Source organism: Octopus bimaculoides, chromosome 1 (genome assembly GCF_046866305.1).
Source record: "Octopus bimaculoides isolate indiv1 chromosome 1, ASM4686630v1, whole genome shotgun sequence".
In the NCBI taxonomy this organism is placed as follows: Eukaryota; Metazoa; Mollusca; class Cephalopoda; order Octopoda; family Octopodidae; genus Octopus; species Octopus bimaculoides.
This window is the reverse complement of record NC_142928.1, coordinates 86186343-86206560: the sequence shown is the minus strand read 5'-3', so window position 1 is coordinate 86206560 and position 20218 is coordinate 86186343. Positions and strand designations below refer to the sequence as shown.

Sequence of the window (20218 nt, the reverse complement as noted above, 5' to 3'; positions counted from 1 at the left end):
TATTTTGATTTTATGCTACATATTTAATTTTTACATGATAACTGAGATAAATGCTGTAGAGGTAAGTTGCAGATAATATAAAATCTCTTAACCCTTTTGCATTTAAACCAGCCATATCAGTTTAATAGAGGCTAAACTAAAGGAAATTATTCATGCTTGTTTTTATTTCCATAGCTTTCATAGTCAGCTAATATACATTTGCCACACTCTTTTAAAAAAATGTACAATAAAATTCTAGACACAAGCCAACACATTATAAAATTTGAAACTATTTTATTTATTAGATGATTTCTTTGAAGCTTTCTTTCTTTTTCCAGGAAACTCCTTTGAAACTTTTTTCTTCTTTTTCCCAGGGAACTCTCTTGAAGCTTTCAACTTTGTTTTTGAAATTCCATTTGGTAAATCAGAATTATTTTTGTTCCTAAATAAAAAAAAAAAATTTTCAGTTGAAGCAATAGATAAAAAGGATTAAAATGACCAAGAAAGATTAAAACACAATTTATATAAACCATGTGCAGTTCAAAAAAAAAACTGATTCTAATGAATTAAGTCTTCTATGAGGTCCCTATTATATAGTTGTTTCTAATTTAGGCATAAGGCCAACACTTTTATGTAGAGGAACTAAGTCAATACCATTGATCCCAGTACTTATTTTATCAACCACCTCAAAAAGATGAAAAGCAAAGTTGACCTCAGTGAGATTTGAACCTAAAACATAAATAGTTGGAAAAAATATAAGGTATTTGGTCCAGTGCACTAATGATTCTACTAATTCACCACTTTTATTCCTATTAAATAATACTGTAATTACACATAGTAGCATTGCTAATATGAACATGACAAGCGTTAATAAACAACTTAACATGGATTAAAAGCTAACAAATAATATTGAATCTATTATGTCTGTGTTGGTAAGTTGGTGTGCCCTGAGGTGTGCAGGGTTCTTCTAAGGAATTAGAAAAGTGTTAGAAGGCTGGTTTGCTTCAAACTTACTAAATCAGAAAGAAGGTTCCCATGTTTGAATTCTTGTTACGCTTAACACATGCTCCCTTAATTAGGGTTTAAAATTTATAACTCTTTGGTAATGTACCAAAAGTGGTGATTTCACTACAAAGCATTACTGTAGAGCATTTTTTTAGTTTAAAATCCCTGATGATATGTTCTCATTTGCTTGGGCTTTAAATTAAAGCAAACTTTACAGCTAGATTGATTTTTATATATTCATAACATATGCAAATGATCTCATGATCTGCAACACTAACTTCAGAAAACCAGCCACCTAACCACTTATCAGTCTGGTGGGCACATAAGCCAGATTGACTACCTCCTCACCAGGCAACGAGATAGATGGATGCTTAAGTCTCTCCCAGGTGAAGAGTGTACAACCTAACATAGTTTACTAGTTAGTGACTTCAGAATTAGAGCTAGAAAGATTCATAGAAATAAACCAATCTGGAAAAGAAGACTATGGAAGCTCAAAGTCCCAGCAAATAGACAAAAATTTAGAGATTTCCTAATGGAAGCTTCTGATGAAAGAGAGGAAGAGTTGGGGACATATAGCTTAGAGGACAATTGGAAGTTCCCGCAGGACAATCTACTGAGAGCTACAGATGAAATCTGTGGTTAGTGCAGAGTCCCATCTAGACAAAAGGGGACATGGTGGTGGAACAAGGAGGTAGACAATGCTATAAAAGCAAAAAGACAGGCCTGGAAAGACAAAAAAAAAATGGTGGAAGCAGAGAATTATATCAGGTAGCCAAAAGGGCAGCTAGGCGTCAGGTTTATATAGCAAAAGGAATAGCTGAAGGTAAGAAATTTACAAATGTACTACAGTGTGAGGTGTTCAGGATTGCAAAGTAGTGTATCAGAGAGAATAGAGATGTGGTAGGTGAGAAATGTGTGTGAATGGATAATGGTATGCTTGCACTTAGTGACTCAGAGAAGAAAGATGCATGGAAGTGTCACTATGAAAGGTTACTAAATGTAGAAAATGAATGGGAGAAGGAGAATCTACCAAATATTGAACCAATTGAGGAACCAACCATTAGAGTTGATAGCAGCATAATAGATAAAGCAATTAAGCATACAAAGACAGGGAAAGCCCCTGGGCCATCAGGAATCACTGTAGAGATGATTAAAATTTCTGGTGGTATAGGATAAAACTTTGTCACCTGCATAGTTAATCAGGTTATTCAGGAAGGTGCCATCCCCAATGACTGTGGTAGTAGTGTTATAGTTAGCTGCTACAAGGGTAAAGTTGATGCCTTAGATAAAAACAACTACAGAGGTATTAAACTGCTACACCAAGTCACGAAAGTTACTGAGAAGGTTATAGCTTAATTGATTAGGAATAGAATTAAACAAAATGAGATGCAGGAAAAGTATTTGGTCAAAAGTAAGCCTTCAACTGTTAGGAAAGGCATCCAGCTGTAAAAATCCTGCCAAAACAGCCACAGAAGTCTGGTGCAGGCTTCAGCCTTGCTGGCTCTTGTGGTACTATCCCACCCATGCCAGCATGGAAAGCGGATGTTAAACGATAATGATGATGATTACATCTTAGCTTAACTTAAATATTATTAAATTGTTTCATAAAAGCAATTTTGATACATGGAAGTTGCAGTCGAACAACAATATTCACCTTGTAAACATTATGGTGAATAATAAATGGAAATGTATTTAATAAAAATACCAAAATCCTCTTTTTTGTGCATTTCTTTGCCATCAAGACAAACAAGAGAAGTAGTTTGATGAATCTAAATGAAAATACACAACAACCAAACTGATTAAAATTCTTTTATATAAAAAAAACTTTACCTTTTTAGTTTCTTTTTATTTTCTCTAAGGGAAGTAGAAATGCCTTTTCGTTTGGGATTTTTCTGAGCCATTTTTCTGCGGTCTTTCCTGCAAAAGTAAAAGGTAGTGAAACAGAATCCTTTAATCAAAAGCCAGTAAAGTAAATGAGTTGACATGGTTAGTGTTTAAGATAACTGCTTAGATTCAAATGGACTCTATCATAAAAGTTCAGGTATGCCAGCCAATTTCAATAAGGTTAAAAAAATTGTGATCTGGTTTCTTCATTATTAAAACCATCTCATTTCATCTCAATTCAGTTCATTTGGTTTTATGTCTGTTTTTCCATGCTGGCTTGGGTTTGATGAAACTTGTTGAAGTAGATATTTATGGCTGGATGTTTTTTCTGTTGCTGATCCTTACTTGCTTTTTAAGTTAGACATGTTTTCATTCCATGGGTCCTTCACACACTGAAAGTACAAGGCTTTTGCTTCCTGGAGAGTGTAAACAAAAACACTCTTATTTTGCTCAGATGTTTTTAATTAGGATGTGTGGGAAAGCATTTGCACACGTGCACGTACACGTATGTGTGTGTGTGTATATATATATATATATATACACACATACATATGTATGACAGGCTTCTCAGTTTCCTTCTACCACTACTCAATTCTGTTCACAAAGCATTGGTCAATTCTGAAGCTACATTAGAAGACATATGCCAAAGGAGCTATGCAGTGAGACTGAATCTAGAACCATGTGATTGATGTTTCTGAAATTTACAAACCCCCTAAACATTAAATGATCAACCTTAGCAGAATTTAACAGGAAACAATAAAAGGATATAAATTATTATCCTTGCCATCAAGAATAATAACCATGAACTGGATTAAACTAGAAAGACTTACTTGCTAGGACGTTTTAGTTTCAACATATATTCTGGAACAGGACAACCAGCACCATGCATAACATTGGCAATACTGTAAACAATAAATGCATACTTGATATAAACATCAACATATGTCTAAATATCCATGACATTATTAATAATAATTTTCTGGAATATTAACATCATCTTTGAATACAAACTCTTTTTTCAGATTTACATCTGTTTCAATTCATGATCATTGTGTCTTGTTTCTGTATCTATGAGTGACCTAAAAGATAGGAATGTTATTGTTCTTGGTAAAGTTATAAATGTTCCCAGTTCAAATCCATGTCCAGGAATGAGACCCCCGATGAGAATTGGTAATGAAAATAATTAAAAATAATGTAGATATCAATATAAAAAAAGTTTCATCTCTACAGATGAGCTGAGGCTAATAGTCTAAAAGATTAATTTTATAAGGCATAATGTATTCCTAAAATAGACAATATATATACTCACCATCCAAAAAAGAAAAAAATTTCTGTAGTAATAGTAATAATTAGATAAGAGATGGCATTACAACTCACCTTCGTAAATAATCAACATCGTCTTCAACAAAGAATGTAATAGCCTTGCCTTGTCTTCCAGCACGTCCAGTACGACCTGCACAAGAACACAAAAGAATATTTTTTCTCTTATAAATATAAGGTTTTTAAAGTGTTAGAAAAAGGTTAAAATATTAACTCATCATCATCCATGCCGATACAAGTTGGAGAGGTCTGCCATATAGCATGTGATTTCTCTTGATCTTGTTTTGTTTGAGAGGCCTAACATCTTCAGAAGAGGGCTCATCACTTCTTCAAATATCTTAATTTTCCACAGCTATTCTCCAGTCAATACTTATTTGAGTGATTTCTTATTTATAAGTTATTTTCCTAGGATTCAGAAACATACACATAATCATCATCATTGTTTTAATGTCCACTTTTCCAGTCTTGCACAGGGCAGATGGAATTCATTTTAGTAGATTTTCTAAGGCTGGATCACCTTCCTGAGACCAACCTTCGCTTGTTTCCAAACAAGGTAAAAAATACTTCTCTACAACTGGGTGTGTTTTTAATGGAAGATTTGAAACAAATAACATTGCTTATATCACAGTGATACTCATTTACAGCTATTACAAGATATCAAAATGAGGAAACACAATGTATATATACATATATCATGATGAGGTTCTTTCAGTTTCCATCTACCAAATCCAGTCAAAAGACTTCGGTTCAGTTTGGGGTTGTAGAATGCACTTGTTCAAGGTGCCATACAGTGGAACTGAACCTGAAGTCACATGGTTGGGGAAAAAAACTTCTTACTACATGGCATTGCTTGTGTCTATATATGAACAAGGTTTTGCAAGAAACTTACCGATTCTGTGAATATAACTGATGGCACTGGTTGGAAAATCATAATTGACTACCAGGTTTACACCTTTGAAATCGATACCTCGTCCCATGAGCTCAGTACAAATAAGGACCCATATTTTGCCTTCACGGAAACTTGATACAACATTTTCTCTCTGAAAAGAAGAATGGAATAAAAAAATAAGATGAGTTAAGTAAACTACACTTAAGAACCTTAAAACTCTATTTTGAGAACAAATCAGGGATGAATAACAACTGAAGGAGTCTTGGAATATTAGTTTTGATCGCTGTATCTAGGGATGCTGTTTGAAACACAAACTGATTTGAATTAATTGTTAATTCTTCACTTCTTCACGATTCATTAAATAAAAATATTATGATCCTGTTATGTAGTATTGTTAAAATAAAACAATGTATAGATAGTTAATTTTAATCAGGTTTCAATGGTAAATATAGCATTGATGTAATATCAATAATCTATCACAACTGTCTGACATTATCTGATGAATTTATTAAGCTTCCTTAACAAATTTACAACCCAGAGTCTTCCGGTTTTCACATATTTTTAGAGCATTTACAAGCAATTTTTCTGTGCAGCCATATGAGTAGGATGGAACCAATAATCTTTCATATTTACATGAATTGTTAGATAATTTTTACGACACTGTTTCAAATACTTAATACTCAACTTTGATAGGAAAGAGACCTGACAAAGGTATGTGGAATAATGTACCTCACTAAGAAGTACAACATCTAACTCAAGGCTCTTTATGTCAATATTTCAGCGTTTTTAAAGAAAAGCTAAGATGCCCATGTTCCTCTTTGTAAACTCCATAAATTTAAATAATATGAGAAAATGAAAATTAATAAATAAATAACCTGAGCCTGTGAACGACCAGCATGTATAACATCAACATTTATGCCATCATAAATCAATTCTTGAAATAACTCTGTTGCACGTTCCTGGGATTGCACAAATATTAAAACTGGAGGTTCAATACCCTGAATTAAAAATAAAAAAATAATTTGGAAAAGCTAGAGACAGTATAAGTAAAAGAAATTGAGAAAAGCTAATTCAACTGTGGTGGGAACCTGTAGAAGTGGTAGGCCCAGGAAGACATGGGACGAGGTGGTGAAGCATGATCTTCAAACGTTGGGCCTCATGGAAGCAATGATTATTAACCAAAAAGACCTGTCAAGCCAAGTGAAATTGTAGTTGTGGTCAATGCTGGTGTCACATAACTGGCACTCATGCCAGTGGCATGTAAAAACCACTTATTGAGTGTTGGGCCTCACAGAGGTAATGTAGCTGATGCTAGTGTTGCATAAGTAGCACCCGTGCTGGTGGCATGTAAAAAAGCACCTTTCGAACATTGGTCCTCAAGGAGGCAATGTGGCCAACACTAGCGTTGTGTAACTAGCACCTTTGCCGGAGGCATGTAAAAAGCACTTTCGAGTGTTGGGCCTCATGGAGGAAATGACAAATAACAGAGATCTTCAACAACATGCTGTGCTTGCTTGAGTAGAAGACTCATCAAGCCAAGTGAAATCATAGATGTGAACTGGCACCTGTGCTAGTGGCATTTGAAAACACCCATTATACTCTTGGAGTGGGAGGCTTTAGGAAGGGCATCCAGCCTTAGAAACCTCGCCGAATCAGACTGGTCTAATGCAGCCCTTCAGCTTACCAGCTCTGGTCAAACCATCCAACCCATGCCAGCATGGACAACAGATATTAAATGCTGATGATGATATATTATACCCTCTTTATATCTATATATTTACATATATAAGGAAATGTGAACCCACAAGTCATAGTGAAGGCAACTAGCCATGAATAAACTAGAGTGTAGATAGGTTCTATAGTCTTACTGTAGACAACCTTTCCAGTGCCTGTGACCTGATAAAACGAGCCCAACCTATACTATAAAGTGGTAGGCAAGAGGAATGGCATTCAGTTATTAAAAATTGCAGTGTGTATTCAAAAAGAAGCATTAATAAATGATATACATATTAAACCAATCATAAATATCATTAAATCAACATACCTTTTGAACTATATCTCTCAAAGCAAAGAGCTTGCCACTTTCAGACCCAACAAACATCAGTTGTTGCTCAACTGTTTCCGTAGCAGTGTTCCTAGAGAGACAGGATGAGACTGTTATAAAGAACTATTATGTATTTAAATCAAGATATAAAACGGACAAGGAATGAAAAACTGAAAAAGTTAATAACTTACTTGCCACCAATGTAGACCTGTATCACATCATTTAGACTCTTCTTACACCACTGTTCAACATCATGGGCAAAAGTAGCACTAAACATGGCTCTACGGATATTTGGAGAGTCACATGCTTTGTAGATAACACCAAGCTGAAGAAAATAAACATTATTGTAATTATGTACAAATAGTAATTGGTTGAGTATAGTTTGGTGCATTATTCATGAGTTTAGCTCTTTTTGTACCAACCTGCCTGAGACTGACTCTGGTTCTGATACAGAACAGGCTGTTTTAAAGTACTTATATTTAAATTAAACCCTTTCAATATAATTTAACATTAGAATCTCTTGTTAAGTTGTATTCCAAACACCACCTAAATAATAAAAAAATGTTGGTTATTTTGTTAAGCCCAGTCAAATTCTTGATTATTTTCAAAATTAAATGAAATGCAATGGTAGTGTACTTCATTACATCCACTTTTCCATATTTGCATAGATTGGACAAGTCTGTACGAGGAAGAACACTGATAATCTGTCGAGATTATTGATAAACAAAAGATTTATGGCTATAGAATAATTAAATTACACAAAGGTTGACAGACCACTGATTTCATTAGGAAGCATCTGAGAAATACTTCTCCCAGAATTCTATGGGCTAAAATAAACAACAAAAAGCATGTCAAACAGAGCATTCACTATACAGCAGTGAAGTTTACAACTTAAGTGTCTTTGCTCAGGACTCAGTCAAGTGCTGACAACAAACTCTAGGTTTTCAGCTTTCCTTTTACCAAGTTTTAAAATTTACAATTTTCACTTTTATTTTTTTTAAAGGTTTATTTTAGTGTGTTCACTGCATAAAAGTGTTTATATGGTGGACATGCAGAATAAGTCAAAAGTTTAGACAATCAGAACATAGAAATACCTGGTCGCGGAATCCTGTTTTACCATCTTCAAACAATTTGTCAGATTCATCTATGATAAGCCATTCAACACTGAAAGAAAATAGGAATAATAACAATAATACTTTCTATTACAAGTACAAAGTTTGAAATTTGTTTGGTTGGGTGGAATTAGTTGATTGAACTAAACTCAGTACTCAACTAATATTTATTTCATTGACTTCCAAAAGGATGAAAGGAAAAGTCAACCATTGTAGAATTTGAGCTCCGAATGTAAAGAGGGACAAAATGCCGCTGAGAGTTTCGTCCAGTGTGCTAACAATCCAGCCAGCTTGCCACATTATTATTATTTTTTATTAATAATTATAATCATGATATTAAAAACAAAATAATGATTTTCAAGGAAAGAGGAATAGTCAATTTAATAGATTATAATAGATAACCTGTACTTTTGAGTTTCAGATAGATAAGAGGCAAAATAGAACAAAACACAAGGAAAAGGAAGACGAACTAAAATAAAATGCATTGAGTCTAGAACAACAACAACAACAAAAATATAAATGATTATATAATTTCAACTTGTGTCTGCGTTGAGATATTTATGACTTGATTCTTAAATATCTATGACCATGTACAGACATGGCTGTATGATTAAGAAGTTCACTTCTAAATTACATGGTTTTGGGTTCAGTTGTACAGTGCAGCACCTTGAACAAGTGTCTTCTACTATAGTTTTGGGCTGAGGAAAAACTTGTGAGTGGATTTGGTAGAAACTAAAAGAAGACCATTGTATATGTGTGTGTGTGTGTGTGTATGTGTGTGTACCGGCGTGCATGTATGTGTTTACATCTTGATCACTTCTACAAAAATTATGATACACAAGTAGTGTTGATGTTGTTAATTTTCCTGTCCACAAATCATCTGCTTGTTCTGTGCTTTCGAAGACCTGTGGAGTAAAGAATCCCTTACTTGATAAACAGGCAAGGGTTAGCAACAGGAAAGGTACCCAACTGTAAAATAATGACACCCATAACATATTCCTCCAACCCGTGAAAGCATAGGAAACATGTTAAAGGGAAACAAAACATTAAATGTAATAAAAGTATCTGGAAATAAACTATAATTCAAATCTAAAATGTAAATATTAGGTCAAGAAAGGCACAATCAAATTAGGGCTCTGTTTTCATCAAATAAACTTAATTAAGAACAGGATATTTTGTTAAAAGCTTCTCACCAAAATTATTTCTGCTCAAAGCAAAATGTACACAGATTCTTTTTGAGTTTCCCATGGTCGAAAGATCTTTTCTTTAAATTATAAATACTGATTAAAAACTTTAACTTATAAAAAAACAAAAAAAATAGTGCTTATGAGTGGTGCAGGAGTGGCTGTGTGATAAGTAGCTTGCTTACCAACCACATGGTTCCGGGTTCAGTCCCACTGCGTGGCATCTTGGGCAAGTGTCTTCTACTATAGCCTCGGGCCGACCAAATCCTTGAGAGGATTTGGTAGACGGAAACTGAAAGAAGCCCGTCGTATATATGTATATATATATATATATATATATATATATATATATATATATATATATATATATATGTGTGTGTGTTTGTGTGTCTCTGTTTGTTCCCCTAGCATTGCTTGACAACTGATGCTGGTGTGTTTATGTGCCCGTCACTTAGCGGTTCGGCAAAAGAGACCAATAGAATAAGTACTGGGCTTACAAAGAATAAGTCCTGGGGTTGATTTGCTCGACTAAAGGTGGTGCCCCAGCATGGCCGCAGTCAAATGACTGAAACAAGTAAAAGAGAGAGAGAGCGAGTATGATCTTCAAAAGCCCTCCTTGATATTGATGCAACTGGTGTTGTCTGCAAGTAAATTGTGTGTCAAGAAAGGACTGGGTAACTGATTTGAACATCTGTAATAGCGTGAACTCTGCTAAAAGCATTCAATAACTAGGTGGTTATGGAAATGCAAGTAGCATAAAAGGTCTAATAGCCAAAAATACTTTATTGCAAATTTTGTTTTAAATATATTTACAATTGCAATAAGAAGAAAAAGTGAAGCAAAGTCAAAGAAAATTTACACACACACAGACATAAAATACAAAATCAAAGACCAACCTGCTTAGAGAGAGGATTTGTGGTTCTTGAGAAAGGACAAAAACAAGTCTTTGAGGGGTCGTCACCAAAATATCTACAAAGAAATACAAAAGAAAAAACAAAATTAAGATTAGGCATTTCTATATGAAATCTGAAGGTGTGTCGTTTATTGGTCAAGGTGTTGCACTCATGACCATACGATCATGCTTTTAATTCTCAGACTGGGAAGTGTGCTGTGTTCTTCAGTAAAACACCTCATTTTATGGGTTTCCAGTCCACTCAGCTTTAAACGCATATCAGCAACAGCTGGGAAGTTAATCTTGCAATGGACTGGCATCCTGTTGCAATTACAATTACATATACACCAAACTCTAATTGAACTTATTAATATTATCGTTATAATTAATTATATATCTCATAAGTACTTAAGAGATCCGTCATTTTGGACAAGGACAGCTGTGTAAAGAAGTGTCGACCTCTAACTGTGGAGGGAACCTATGGAAGAGGTAGACCCAGGAAGACGTGGGATGAGGTGGTGAAATTTGATCTTTGGATGTCGAGTCTCACGAAAGCGATGACAAGTGACTGAGACTTCTAGCAATTTGCTGTTCTTAAGAAGACATGTCAAGCTAAGTGAAATCATAGTCATAGCCAGGGCTGGTGACATGTAAAAGGCAACTGGTACACTGTGGAGTGGTTAGCATTAGGAAAGGCATCCAGTCATAGAAATCAAGCCAAAACAGACTGGAGCCTGGTACAGCAATCTGGCTTACCAGTTCCAGTCAAACCATCTAACCCATGCCAGCATGGAAAATAGACACTAAATGATGATGATGATGATGACACTAACTGTCTTCTTGTTTTAAATTGTTCTGCATTCTTGAAAGCAATGTAATGTAATACTAAAGTATGAACTGTAACCCTACTTTTACTAAAGTTGTAACCATTTCACTTCAAAAATAACTTTCAAGAAAGGTACAAATGTAGGGAAATTTTATTCTTCAATAAATCTGAGACTTTTACTTGGAAAAGAAATCAGTTCTTCAATGATTTTGTTTTCTTCACATCCCTAAACTTGCGTCTGTTCTGCCATTTTCATGATGAATACAAACAACTTCTATATTTAGGATACAATACTCTAATCACATATATGATACCATATCTAAAATAACTATAGACTGCTTCAGCTTGTTTGGCCTCTCAGATTCACATTAAGACAAGTCAGCTTCACTTAGTTTGTTCCTTCCCAAAAGTTGAAAAAGGAGAATTGAATTTGACAGAGAAAGCTCACTAATCACCAACAGCTAGTTCTTCCTATCTGCCTTACCTATTTACAGTTAGCTGGACAGAGCAATTTGAAAACGAAGAGACAGTGTTGCTAAGAACTATTATGGCTAGGCAGAACACTGCACCATACTTCTGTGTCTGCTTTGGTGAGGTTTTTACAGCTGGATGCCCTTCCTATCACCAACCACCCAGCAGGGTATATTTTGAATAATTAAATATAACTTCAATTATGAAAAAGGAAAGGAAAAATAAACCATACCTTTCTTGCTGAATGTCTTTGGTCCAATTTTCTTTAGGTTAGCTTTTTTAATGTAATAAATTCGCAGTCCAAGTCCCTCAGATAGGCGCTGCATTTCTTGGTATATCTGATAAGGAAATTAAGTGTATATATGTGTGTGTGTGTATATATATATATATATATATATATATACATACACATACATATATATATCATCATCATTTAGCGTCTGTTTTCCATGCTGGCATGGGTTGGATGGTTTGACCAAGGCTCGTAAGCTGAGGGGCTGCACCAGACTCCAGTCTGATTTGGTATGCTTTCTACAGCTGGATACACTTCCTAATACCAACCACTCTGAGAGTGTAATGGGTGTTTTTTTACGTACCCCTGGTATGGGTGTCAGTATTGTGACACCAGTATCTGCCATGACTACGATTTCACTTGACTTGATGGGTCTTCTACTCAGGGATGGCATATTGTCAAAGGTCTTGGTCATTTGTCATAGTCTCTGTGAGGCTCAACGCTCAAAAGATGCTTCGTACATGCTACCAGCATGGGTGCTAGTTACGTGACACTAGCATCACCAACATTGCCTCCATGAGGTCCAATGCTTGAAAAAGTGCTTTTCTTGTGCTACTGGCATGGGTGACAGTTACGTGACACCGGCATCATAATGTAACACACACACACACATATATATATATATATATATATTATACATACACACACACACACAAGTGCAGGCATGGCTATGTAGTTAAGATGGAAACTGAAAAACGCCTGTCGTGCATGCATGTATGTATGCACGAGTGTGTGTATGTTTGTAACTATGTCTTTATATCATGTGATGGTTGTGAACGAGCGTGTTTATTTCCAGTCTTCCATAAAATATATGTCTGGTGATGGGAAATATTACCTTGCATGGAAACAGGTGATGGTTTGTGAAATAGAAAATCTGCCCCAACAAATTCCATCTAACCCATACAAGCATGGAAATGTGGATGTTAAATGATGACAATATCAATAACTCAAATAAAGCAGCTACAAGGAATATGTAAAAAAAAAAAAAAGGTACCTGATTGGACAGTTCTCGAGTAGGGGCTAGTATCACAGATCTTATACCACTATTTCTTGGTTCTTTAAGATAGTTCAAAACAGGCAATGCAAATGCTGCTGTTTTACCAGAACCAGTTGGGGCACATGCCATAACCTCTCGTCTCTGGAAAGAAGTAACAAAATAAGAAATATAAATTAAGTGAACAAAAAAAAAAAAAAATTCCATTTTACTAATTAATGTTTATAAAAATTAAAACAAGTTTTGTTTTTATTTTGCTTAACATTTCTTTCCTTTTTTTCATCAATGTAACGAGTATAATGACATTCATATATTCCATACTAATTTCATTTCATGGTTTTTTTTATTCTTTCTTCCTCTAATATATCACTTTATCATTCTTATAATGAACTTATGAAATATTTCCATCCTGTTATAGTATCTAATTTTTTTTTTTTAGTGGCTTAACCAGAGGAACAAGATCAGAGTCTATAAACCTTTTAAGATTGGTGAGCATAAAGGAGGAAATTCATTTCAGATCAGGAACTTGGCCTAAATGATTGCAACAAAGTGGATTCTGTTAGAAGAATCAGAGAATCTGTTGATAGCTCTAAAACCAGGCAGTGAATTAAGTCTAACACCCAAAACAATAAAAATTCTCTGGATGGGTTTCCATATTTCCATACAGATTTTAATTCCCACACTTCACTCACAAAGCTTTGCTCAAGTTACAGCTATTGTTGAGGACTTTGTCCAAGGTTCCCATGCAGTGGAATTGGACCCCATTATTATGTAATCCATCCAATCTATCAAAGGAGGCACAAACACTTTCACACACATATATACATATGACAGAACTTCTGTCTACCAAATCCACTCATAGGGCTTGGGTTGGCCCAAGGTACCATATAGTGGGTTGAATCTGAAACCATGTGGTTGGGAAGTGAACTTCTTACCCACACAGCCATGCTTGCACCTATGATTCCACCAATCCACTGCTCTGAAATGTATTAATATTGGTTCCAAATTATGGCACAAGGCCAGCAATTTCAGGGGATGGGTAAATCGATTATATTAACCCCAGCGCCCAACTGGTACTTAAATTAATTGACTCTGAAAGGATGAAAGGCAAAGTGAACCTTGGTAGAAGCTGAACTTAGAATGTAAGGATGGATGAAATGCTGCTAAGCATTTTGCGTGATGTGCTAATGATTCTGCCAGTTCACTGTCTTGAAATGTTAGCATTTTATCCTCACCATTCTAGCTACATATCACATTATTTAGTATCATTGCTTATAAATCTATAAAAATGAATATCAACATGTTTTAAAGGGATGCAAAGTTTTTACTTACACGCATCATCACTGGTATTGCTTGCATTTGAATGGGAGTAGGTTTGGTGTATTCAACTTTCTTCACATTCTCCAAGAGTCTTGGATGGATGCTGTAGTTTTTCAGTTGCTCAAAATCTGTTACTGGTGGTGGGGGATCAAAACCATGCACATGGATTTTATTTTTCTTGCGAATCAGAGTTTCCTAGAAATGAATAATGTGAACAAATAATACAATGAAATAATAAATAAAGAACTAAATATAAGTTCTACAGGAGTATAATCTAATTAGTAGATATAATGGAAAAGAAAATAGAAATTGTTAAAGTTTTGTTTTTATTTTCCAAAAAATTTTTACCCACATGGTTGTGTGGACCATTGACTTGTGAGTGAATTTGGTAGATGGAAACCACATGGAAGCCCATCATATATATATATATAAACCAATTAAATAGACATACAAACAGGGCCAATTTAACTATTTCTCTGTTGATTGAAAAAATGACAAACCGCTTTCTTTTATCTTTTACCTATTTCACTCATTAGACTGCGGCCATACTGGTGGCACTGCTTTGAATTTTTAGTCAAATGAATCAATTCCAGTACTTATTTTTTAAGCCTGGTACTTATTCTGTTGGCCTCTTTTGCCAAACCGCTAAGTTATGGGGACGTAAACACACCAACACTGATTGTCCAGTGGTGATGGGGGAGACAAACACACACACACACGTATATATATACATACATATATATATGATGGGTTTCTTTCAGATTCTGTCTACCAAATCCACTCACAAGGCTCTGGTCGGCCTGAGGCTATAGTAGAAGAAACTTTCCCAAGATGCCATGCAGTGGGACTGATCCTGGAACTACGTGGTTGGGAAGCAAGCTTCTTACCATACAGCCATGATTTTGAAACCTTATCAGGTTCTCATTAGAGGTCTCTATATCAGCTGACCAATCTCCGAGAAACAAGTGGCCAAACTGTTTATATACACAACAAACCCAGTAACTTCAAAAGACTGGAGCTACTAATTTGTATGCTATAAGCATTTAATATTTTATTTAATATCAGTGGCCTGTCTACAAGGATCTCAGTCCATGCAGTATCAAGGTATGACATAATATATGCAAACCCACATACTAAACATAGCAAATTCAACTATCTGTTGATTGAAAGAAAAATGATAAACAGCCTTAATCAATTTTCAAACCTTACTGGGTTCTTATCAGAGCTGTCTACATCATTTGATCAATCCCAGAGAAACAAGTAGGTGATCTGTTTAAACACACAACACATATCAGCAGTCTGTGTGTCTCTGTGTCTGTCACCCACCACCACTTGATAACTAGTGTTGGTTTGTTTACATCTCTATAACATAGCAGTTCAGCAAAAGACACTGATAAAATAAATACAAGGCTTTAAAAAATGTAAGTACTGGGGTCAGTCTGGTCAACTAAAACCCTTCATGGCAGTACCACAGTATGCCCTTAGTCCCTGACTAGAACAAGTAAAATAAGAGAAAAGAGAAAGAACAAGGTATTTCAATTAGTTAGAATAGATTTCTCTGTAGTTTAAAATATTGGGTCATCCCATAAATAATGTGTTTTTTCAACTGCATAAACTAAAAGTTGGAGGGGACGGGATAAACTACTTGCATCAACTTGCTATCAAAGCAAGTAGTAATTTTACCATGCCCTTATTCTTATTGCAAGTTTTGAAAAGTGCAGTTCAATTTTAACAGTTATTTTTTCAAAGCTATAATGGAAGTGACAAAGGAGCATATTCAGTATATTTTACTTTATGAATTCAGTAAAGGCAGCAATACAATAGAAAGTGCAAGGAATATTAATGCAGTATATGGGGATCAGACAATAAGCGCAAGACAGTGTCAGCAGTGGTTTCAGAAATTCTGAGCCAGAAACTACAGCCTAGAAGATGAGCCTTGTCCTGGAAGATCTGTAGAGCTCGATGAAGACATTCTGCAAACGCTGGTGGAACAAGATCCCATTGTAACTGTTGAAGAACTAGAAAAGAAGCTTGGGTTGGTCATTTAACTATTGACAACACTTGTGTGCCATTGGAAAAGTCAGCAAATTGGGTCAATGGGTTCCTCATATACTTTCCAAGTCTAATCACACACAGAGATTGAATGTGTGCTCTTCTTTGCTGTCACGTCTCATGAATGAACCTTTTTTGGACTGAATAGAGACTGGTGACGAGAAATGGGCTCTCTATAAAAAAGTCAAGTGCCGAAGACAGTGGGTAGGGGAAGGAGAAACATTGGCACCCCAGGCTAAAGAAAGTCTTCACCTACGTAAGGTGTTGTTATCTGTTTGGTGATATATGAAAGGTTTAGTCCACTTGGAACTTTTAAACCCAAACCAAACAATAAAAAAGGAGATTTAATGCGAGCAGCTTGAGTGGCTTAAGTCAGCACTAGAAGAAAAACGACCATCTTTGGTTTCAAGACGAAAGATGTTCTTCCATCCAGATAATGCTCAGCCACATACAGCGAGGATGACATTCCAAAGGCTGGAGGAGTTTGAATGGGCAACGATGCCCCACCCACCATATTGCCCCATCTGATTGTCATTTATTCTGCAGTCTTCAAAATCATTTTGACAGAAAAAATATGAATTCTGTAGTTGAGGTCAGAACAGTACTGGAGGAGTATTTTTCATCACGGACAAGTGAATTTTGGAAGAGGGGTCTTGCAAGTCTATCAGATTGATGGAAGAGCATTGTAGAAAATGAAGGAGTATATATTTCAGATTAAAAAAGAACTTTATCTTAATTTTGAAAAATAAAAGAAGTATAAAAAAACCGCATTATTTATGGGATGACTTAATATTTTGAATACTTTTGTAGATCTCATGAAACATGAATGTTAAAAAATGTGTGCCAGCAAACTGAAAATGAGCTTTATACACCTACCAATGAGTCTTTATTTTTAGTTACTTTCTTCACAGAATTTCCTTTATCAGGTTCTGTTTTTTGTACTTTCTTCTGTTTATAAAAAATAATGTCACCTTCATCATCCTCATCTAGCTCTAGTGGAAAGAAAAAAAGACGATTCATTATTAACATATTGGTGAGACCAATCTGCAGACCATTTCATCAAAACACATTCGAATTGGTTCTAATGTCGAATGTGTAAATATTCTTGTTTTAGGTAAGCTCCAGTAATTCTCATTTGGTGACATAACATGAAACACAAATGAAAGTGGTGAAGTTGAAATGAACAGTAGACTAATGTGCCCCAATACCTTAAAGTAGTTCAGGTCTTTTATCCAAATCTACTATAATATATACTAGTGAAGTACTAAATTAAAAAAATAATATATACGAAATTTATTTTTGTAATATCATACCCCAAAAATTAAATTATATTTTAAAGTCCCACATTTTCTCCTTAGATTAAAATGAATATACTGTTGTATCCCAACAAACCAATGTTTACAGAAAAGCTGTGATATGGTCACAACTTCCTATCTTCTGTGATAGCAATAGCGACAACTTTATTATGAATGTTACCTTCAACTGGAGGTGGCAAACTGGCAGAATCATCAGCATGCAGGACAAAATTCTTAGCAGCATTTTGTCCGTCTGTATGTTCTGGGTTCAAATGCTGCTGAGATCGATGTCGTCTTCAATCCCTTTCAGGGTTGATAAAATAAGTACCAGTTGAGCACCAAGTCGATGTAATTGACTTACCCCCACCTTTGAACCTGCTGGCCTTGTGCCGAAATTTGAAACCAATATTACCTTCAACTTTTCTAGATCTTTTTTTCTTTGACAATTCTGTATTGGTGGTAGAGGTTTCTTCTAATAAGGTAGAATCAGTTTCAGGTTTGATTTCTTTTACATCTGTCTTAATTAACTGCAAGAAATATGAGAGAATAAATTAAACATAAATCATGTTTTGGAGTAACTGATAAATACTGGGCTTTAACAAGATAAGAATCCAGCTTTCAGAAGAGGAACTGCTGCTTCAAAATATATTCATAATAAAATGGAGTAACAAATAACAATAAAATCCATCATGATTTAAGAACTGAAACATAAGCAAAACCATGCTTAGCTTTCTATCAGTTGTTCAATCAATGAGATTACCTGCTCAATGAAATAGTATTTAAGTGACTGAATATTTCAGAGATGTGCACCCTTAACTGAATTCACAGGTAAAATCAGCGTGACACAGTATGAGACATGGTTGAATTTTATTAAAATTATAAGTACAATCCATCAGTTTCACTCGTAGCAGGGATCAATTTGAGGCCATGAGAAATGACATTTGCCCAAAATGACAAGCAGGGAGATTGAATCAAGGACCTTCTGGTTGTGAAGCAAACTTTTTAACTATTTGGCTGCACTGCACTTATATATATATATATATATGTATATATATATATATATATATATATATATATATATTTACTCTTTTATTTGTTTCAGTCATTTGACTGTGGCCATACTGGAGCACCGCCTTTAGTCGAACTAATCGACCCCAGGACTTATTCTTTGTAAGCCTAGTACTTATTCTATCGGTCTCTTTTTGCCGAACCGCTAAGTTACGGGGACGTAAACACACCAGCATCGGTTGTCAAGCGATGGTGGGGGGACAAACACAGACACACATACATATATACGACGGGCTTCTTTCAGTTTCCGTCTACCAAATCCACTCACAAGGCTTTGGTCGGCCCGAGGCTATAGTAGAAGACACTTGCCAAAGGTGCCACGCAGTGGGACTGAACCCGGAACCATGTGGTTGGTAAGCAAGCTACTTACCACACAGCCAAGTAAAATTATATGGACTAACTTAGAATGTAAAATAATTTTATGGCTTAATCTGGAAGCTTTCCAAGATTGCTAAGATTAATACAGTTTATGCTCAGCTTGACCAAATGTAAGTCAATGTGTGCAAAGAAATAATAAAAAAAAAAAGACCGAAGAGAAGTTGGGTTGACCACTTAATGGAAGAATGATTGGTTATAGTAGCTAGCATGGGATCTGGTGGCAAGACACAACAGAGGTAACATGAAGAAAGACGAGCTTGTTGAATAGGCCTGGGTAAAAGTTAGCATGAAACAAGTTAGTTCAAGAGAGCAAACGCTGTTGAAGCAGTGATAAATCGACAGAGAAAGGCAACAGTATGTGGAACAAAAGTTTTGGTTGACGTAAGACAAATAATTATTGATTTACATTATTAGTTACCATGTTTTGTGATCGATGCAAAGATGCATACCCCATGCATATTTGATATAAACACACACATGTTCTATATACTACTACTAATAATAATTATAATAAACAAGAATATATCAGTCGTTGTGTTTGAAATTGTGAAAAGAAGTAGATAATCAAAAACAATTTATAAGCAACTTGCAAAATTATAAGAATAAGTTCCAAAATTAAGAGGAAGTTGTGACACGTTATCTTTTCATCTCAATAGGGTGATTATCTATTATTTATAAGTACATAAAACCGATAATATAAAAATGAACATCTTAATAATTACCTTAAGCTTCTGAGCATCAGACTTAAAGCGCTTTAAGTCAAATTTCGCACCAACTCCGAGGAGTCGGAATAAAGAATGGCCATCCATTTTGACGACCAAACACGTGGGATGGACGTCGTATAATATAAACACGAGAAACCGGTGTTCACGTTTTCATTTTACCTAGTAATTAATATGACTTCAGAGGAAAGAATATGATATATCTGATAATATGTTTTATCAAGATTTAGAAGGAATGTAGACGCACTGTAATCAATGTTTTGGCTTGAAAATTGTAAATTACATAGAAATTGTGTCGAACTTTTCTATTAGTATTTAAAATTCTTGATTTAAAATTCTATTAGTATTTTAAAATTCTATTAGTATTTAAAATTCTTAACTAATCAGAGATGTATTTGTCATGTTCTAGTAGATTATTTATAAAAAAAAAAAGTTCGTTTCCACTGTTTCACCCTCACACATCAATAAAGTATCACCACATAATAATTATG

The 20218-nt window shown here is 35.0% G+C and overlaps 1 protein-coding gene across 1 annotated transcript; it reads right to left on the bottom strand.

Moving 5' to 3' along the window:
- Nucleotides 1–253: 253 nt before the first annotated feature.
- Nucleotides 254–20206, bottom strand: LOC106868567 (putative ATP-dependent RNA helicase DDX52). Its single transcript, XM_014913888.3, has 16 exons — nucleotides 19728–20206; nucleotides 17972–18086; nucleotides 17141–17256; nucleotides 14225–14407; nucleotides 12893–13036; nucleotides 11839–11944; nucleotides 10314–10386; nucleotides 8216–8285; nucleotides 7313–7446; nucleotides 7122–7212; nucleotides 5953–6075; nucleotides 5078–5228; nucleotides 4246–4321; nucleotides 3699–3770; nucleotides 2815–2901; nucleotides 254–421 (listed from the first exon to the last, which is right to left on the bottom strand). Exons 1-16 carry the CDS (start codon nucleotides 19812–19814, stop codon nucleotides 274–276), a joined length of 1776 nt encoding a protein of 591 aa, XP_014769374.1. The 5' UTR covers nucleotides 19815–20206; the 3' UTR covers nucleotides 254–273.
- Between the last annotated feature and the right edge of the window lie 12 nt (nucleotides 20207–20218).

Excerpts from the sequence above, each read along its gene's own strand:
- LOC106868567 (XM_014913888.3), bottom strand. The coding sequence starts at position 19,814 with ATGGATGGCCATTCTTTATTCCGACTCCTCGGAGTTGGTGCGAAATTT. Across the intron at positions 11,945-12,892 it reads CTCGAGAACTGTCCAATCAG|ATATACCAAGAAATGCAGCG; the intron begins GTACCTTTTTTT and ends TTTCCTTATCAG. Across the intron at positions 3,771-4,245 it reads GATGTTGATTATTTACGAAG|TATTGCCAATGTTATGCATG; the intron begins GTGAGTTGTAAT and ends TATTGTTTACAG.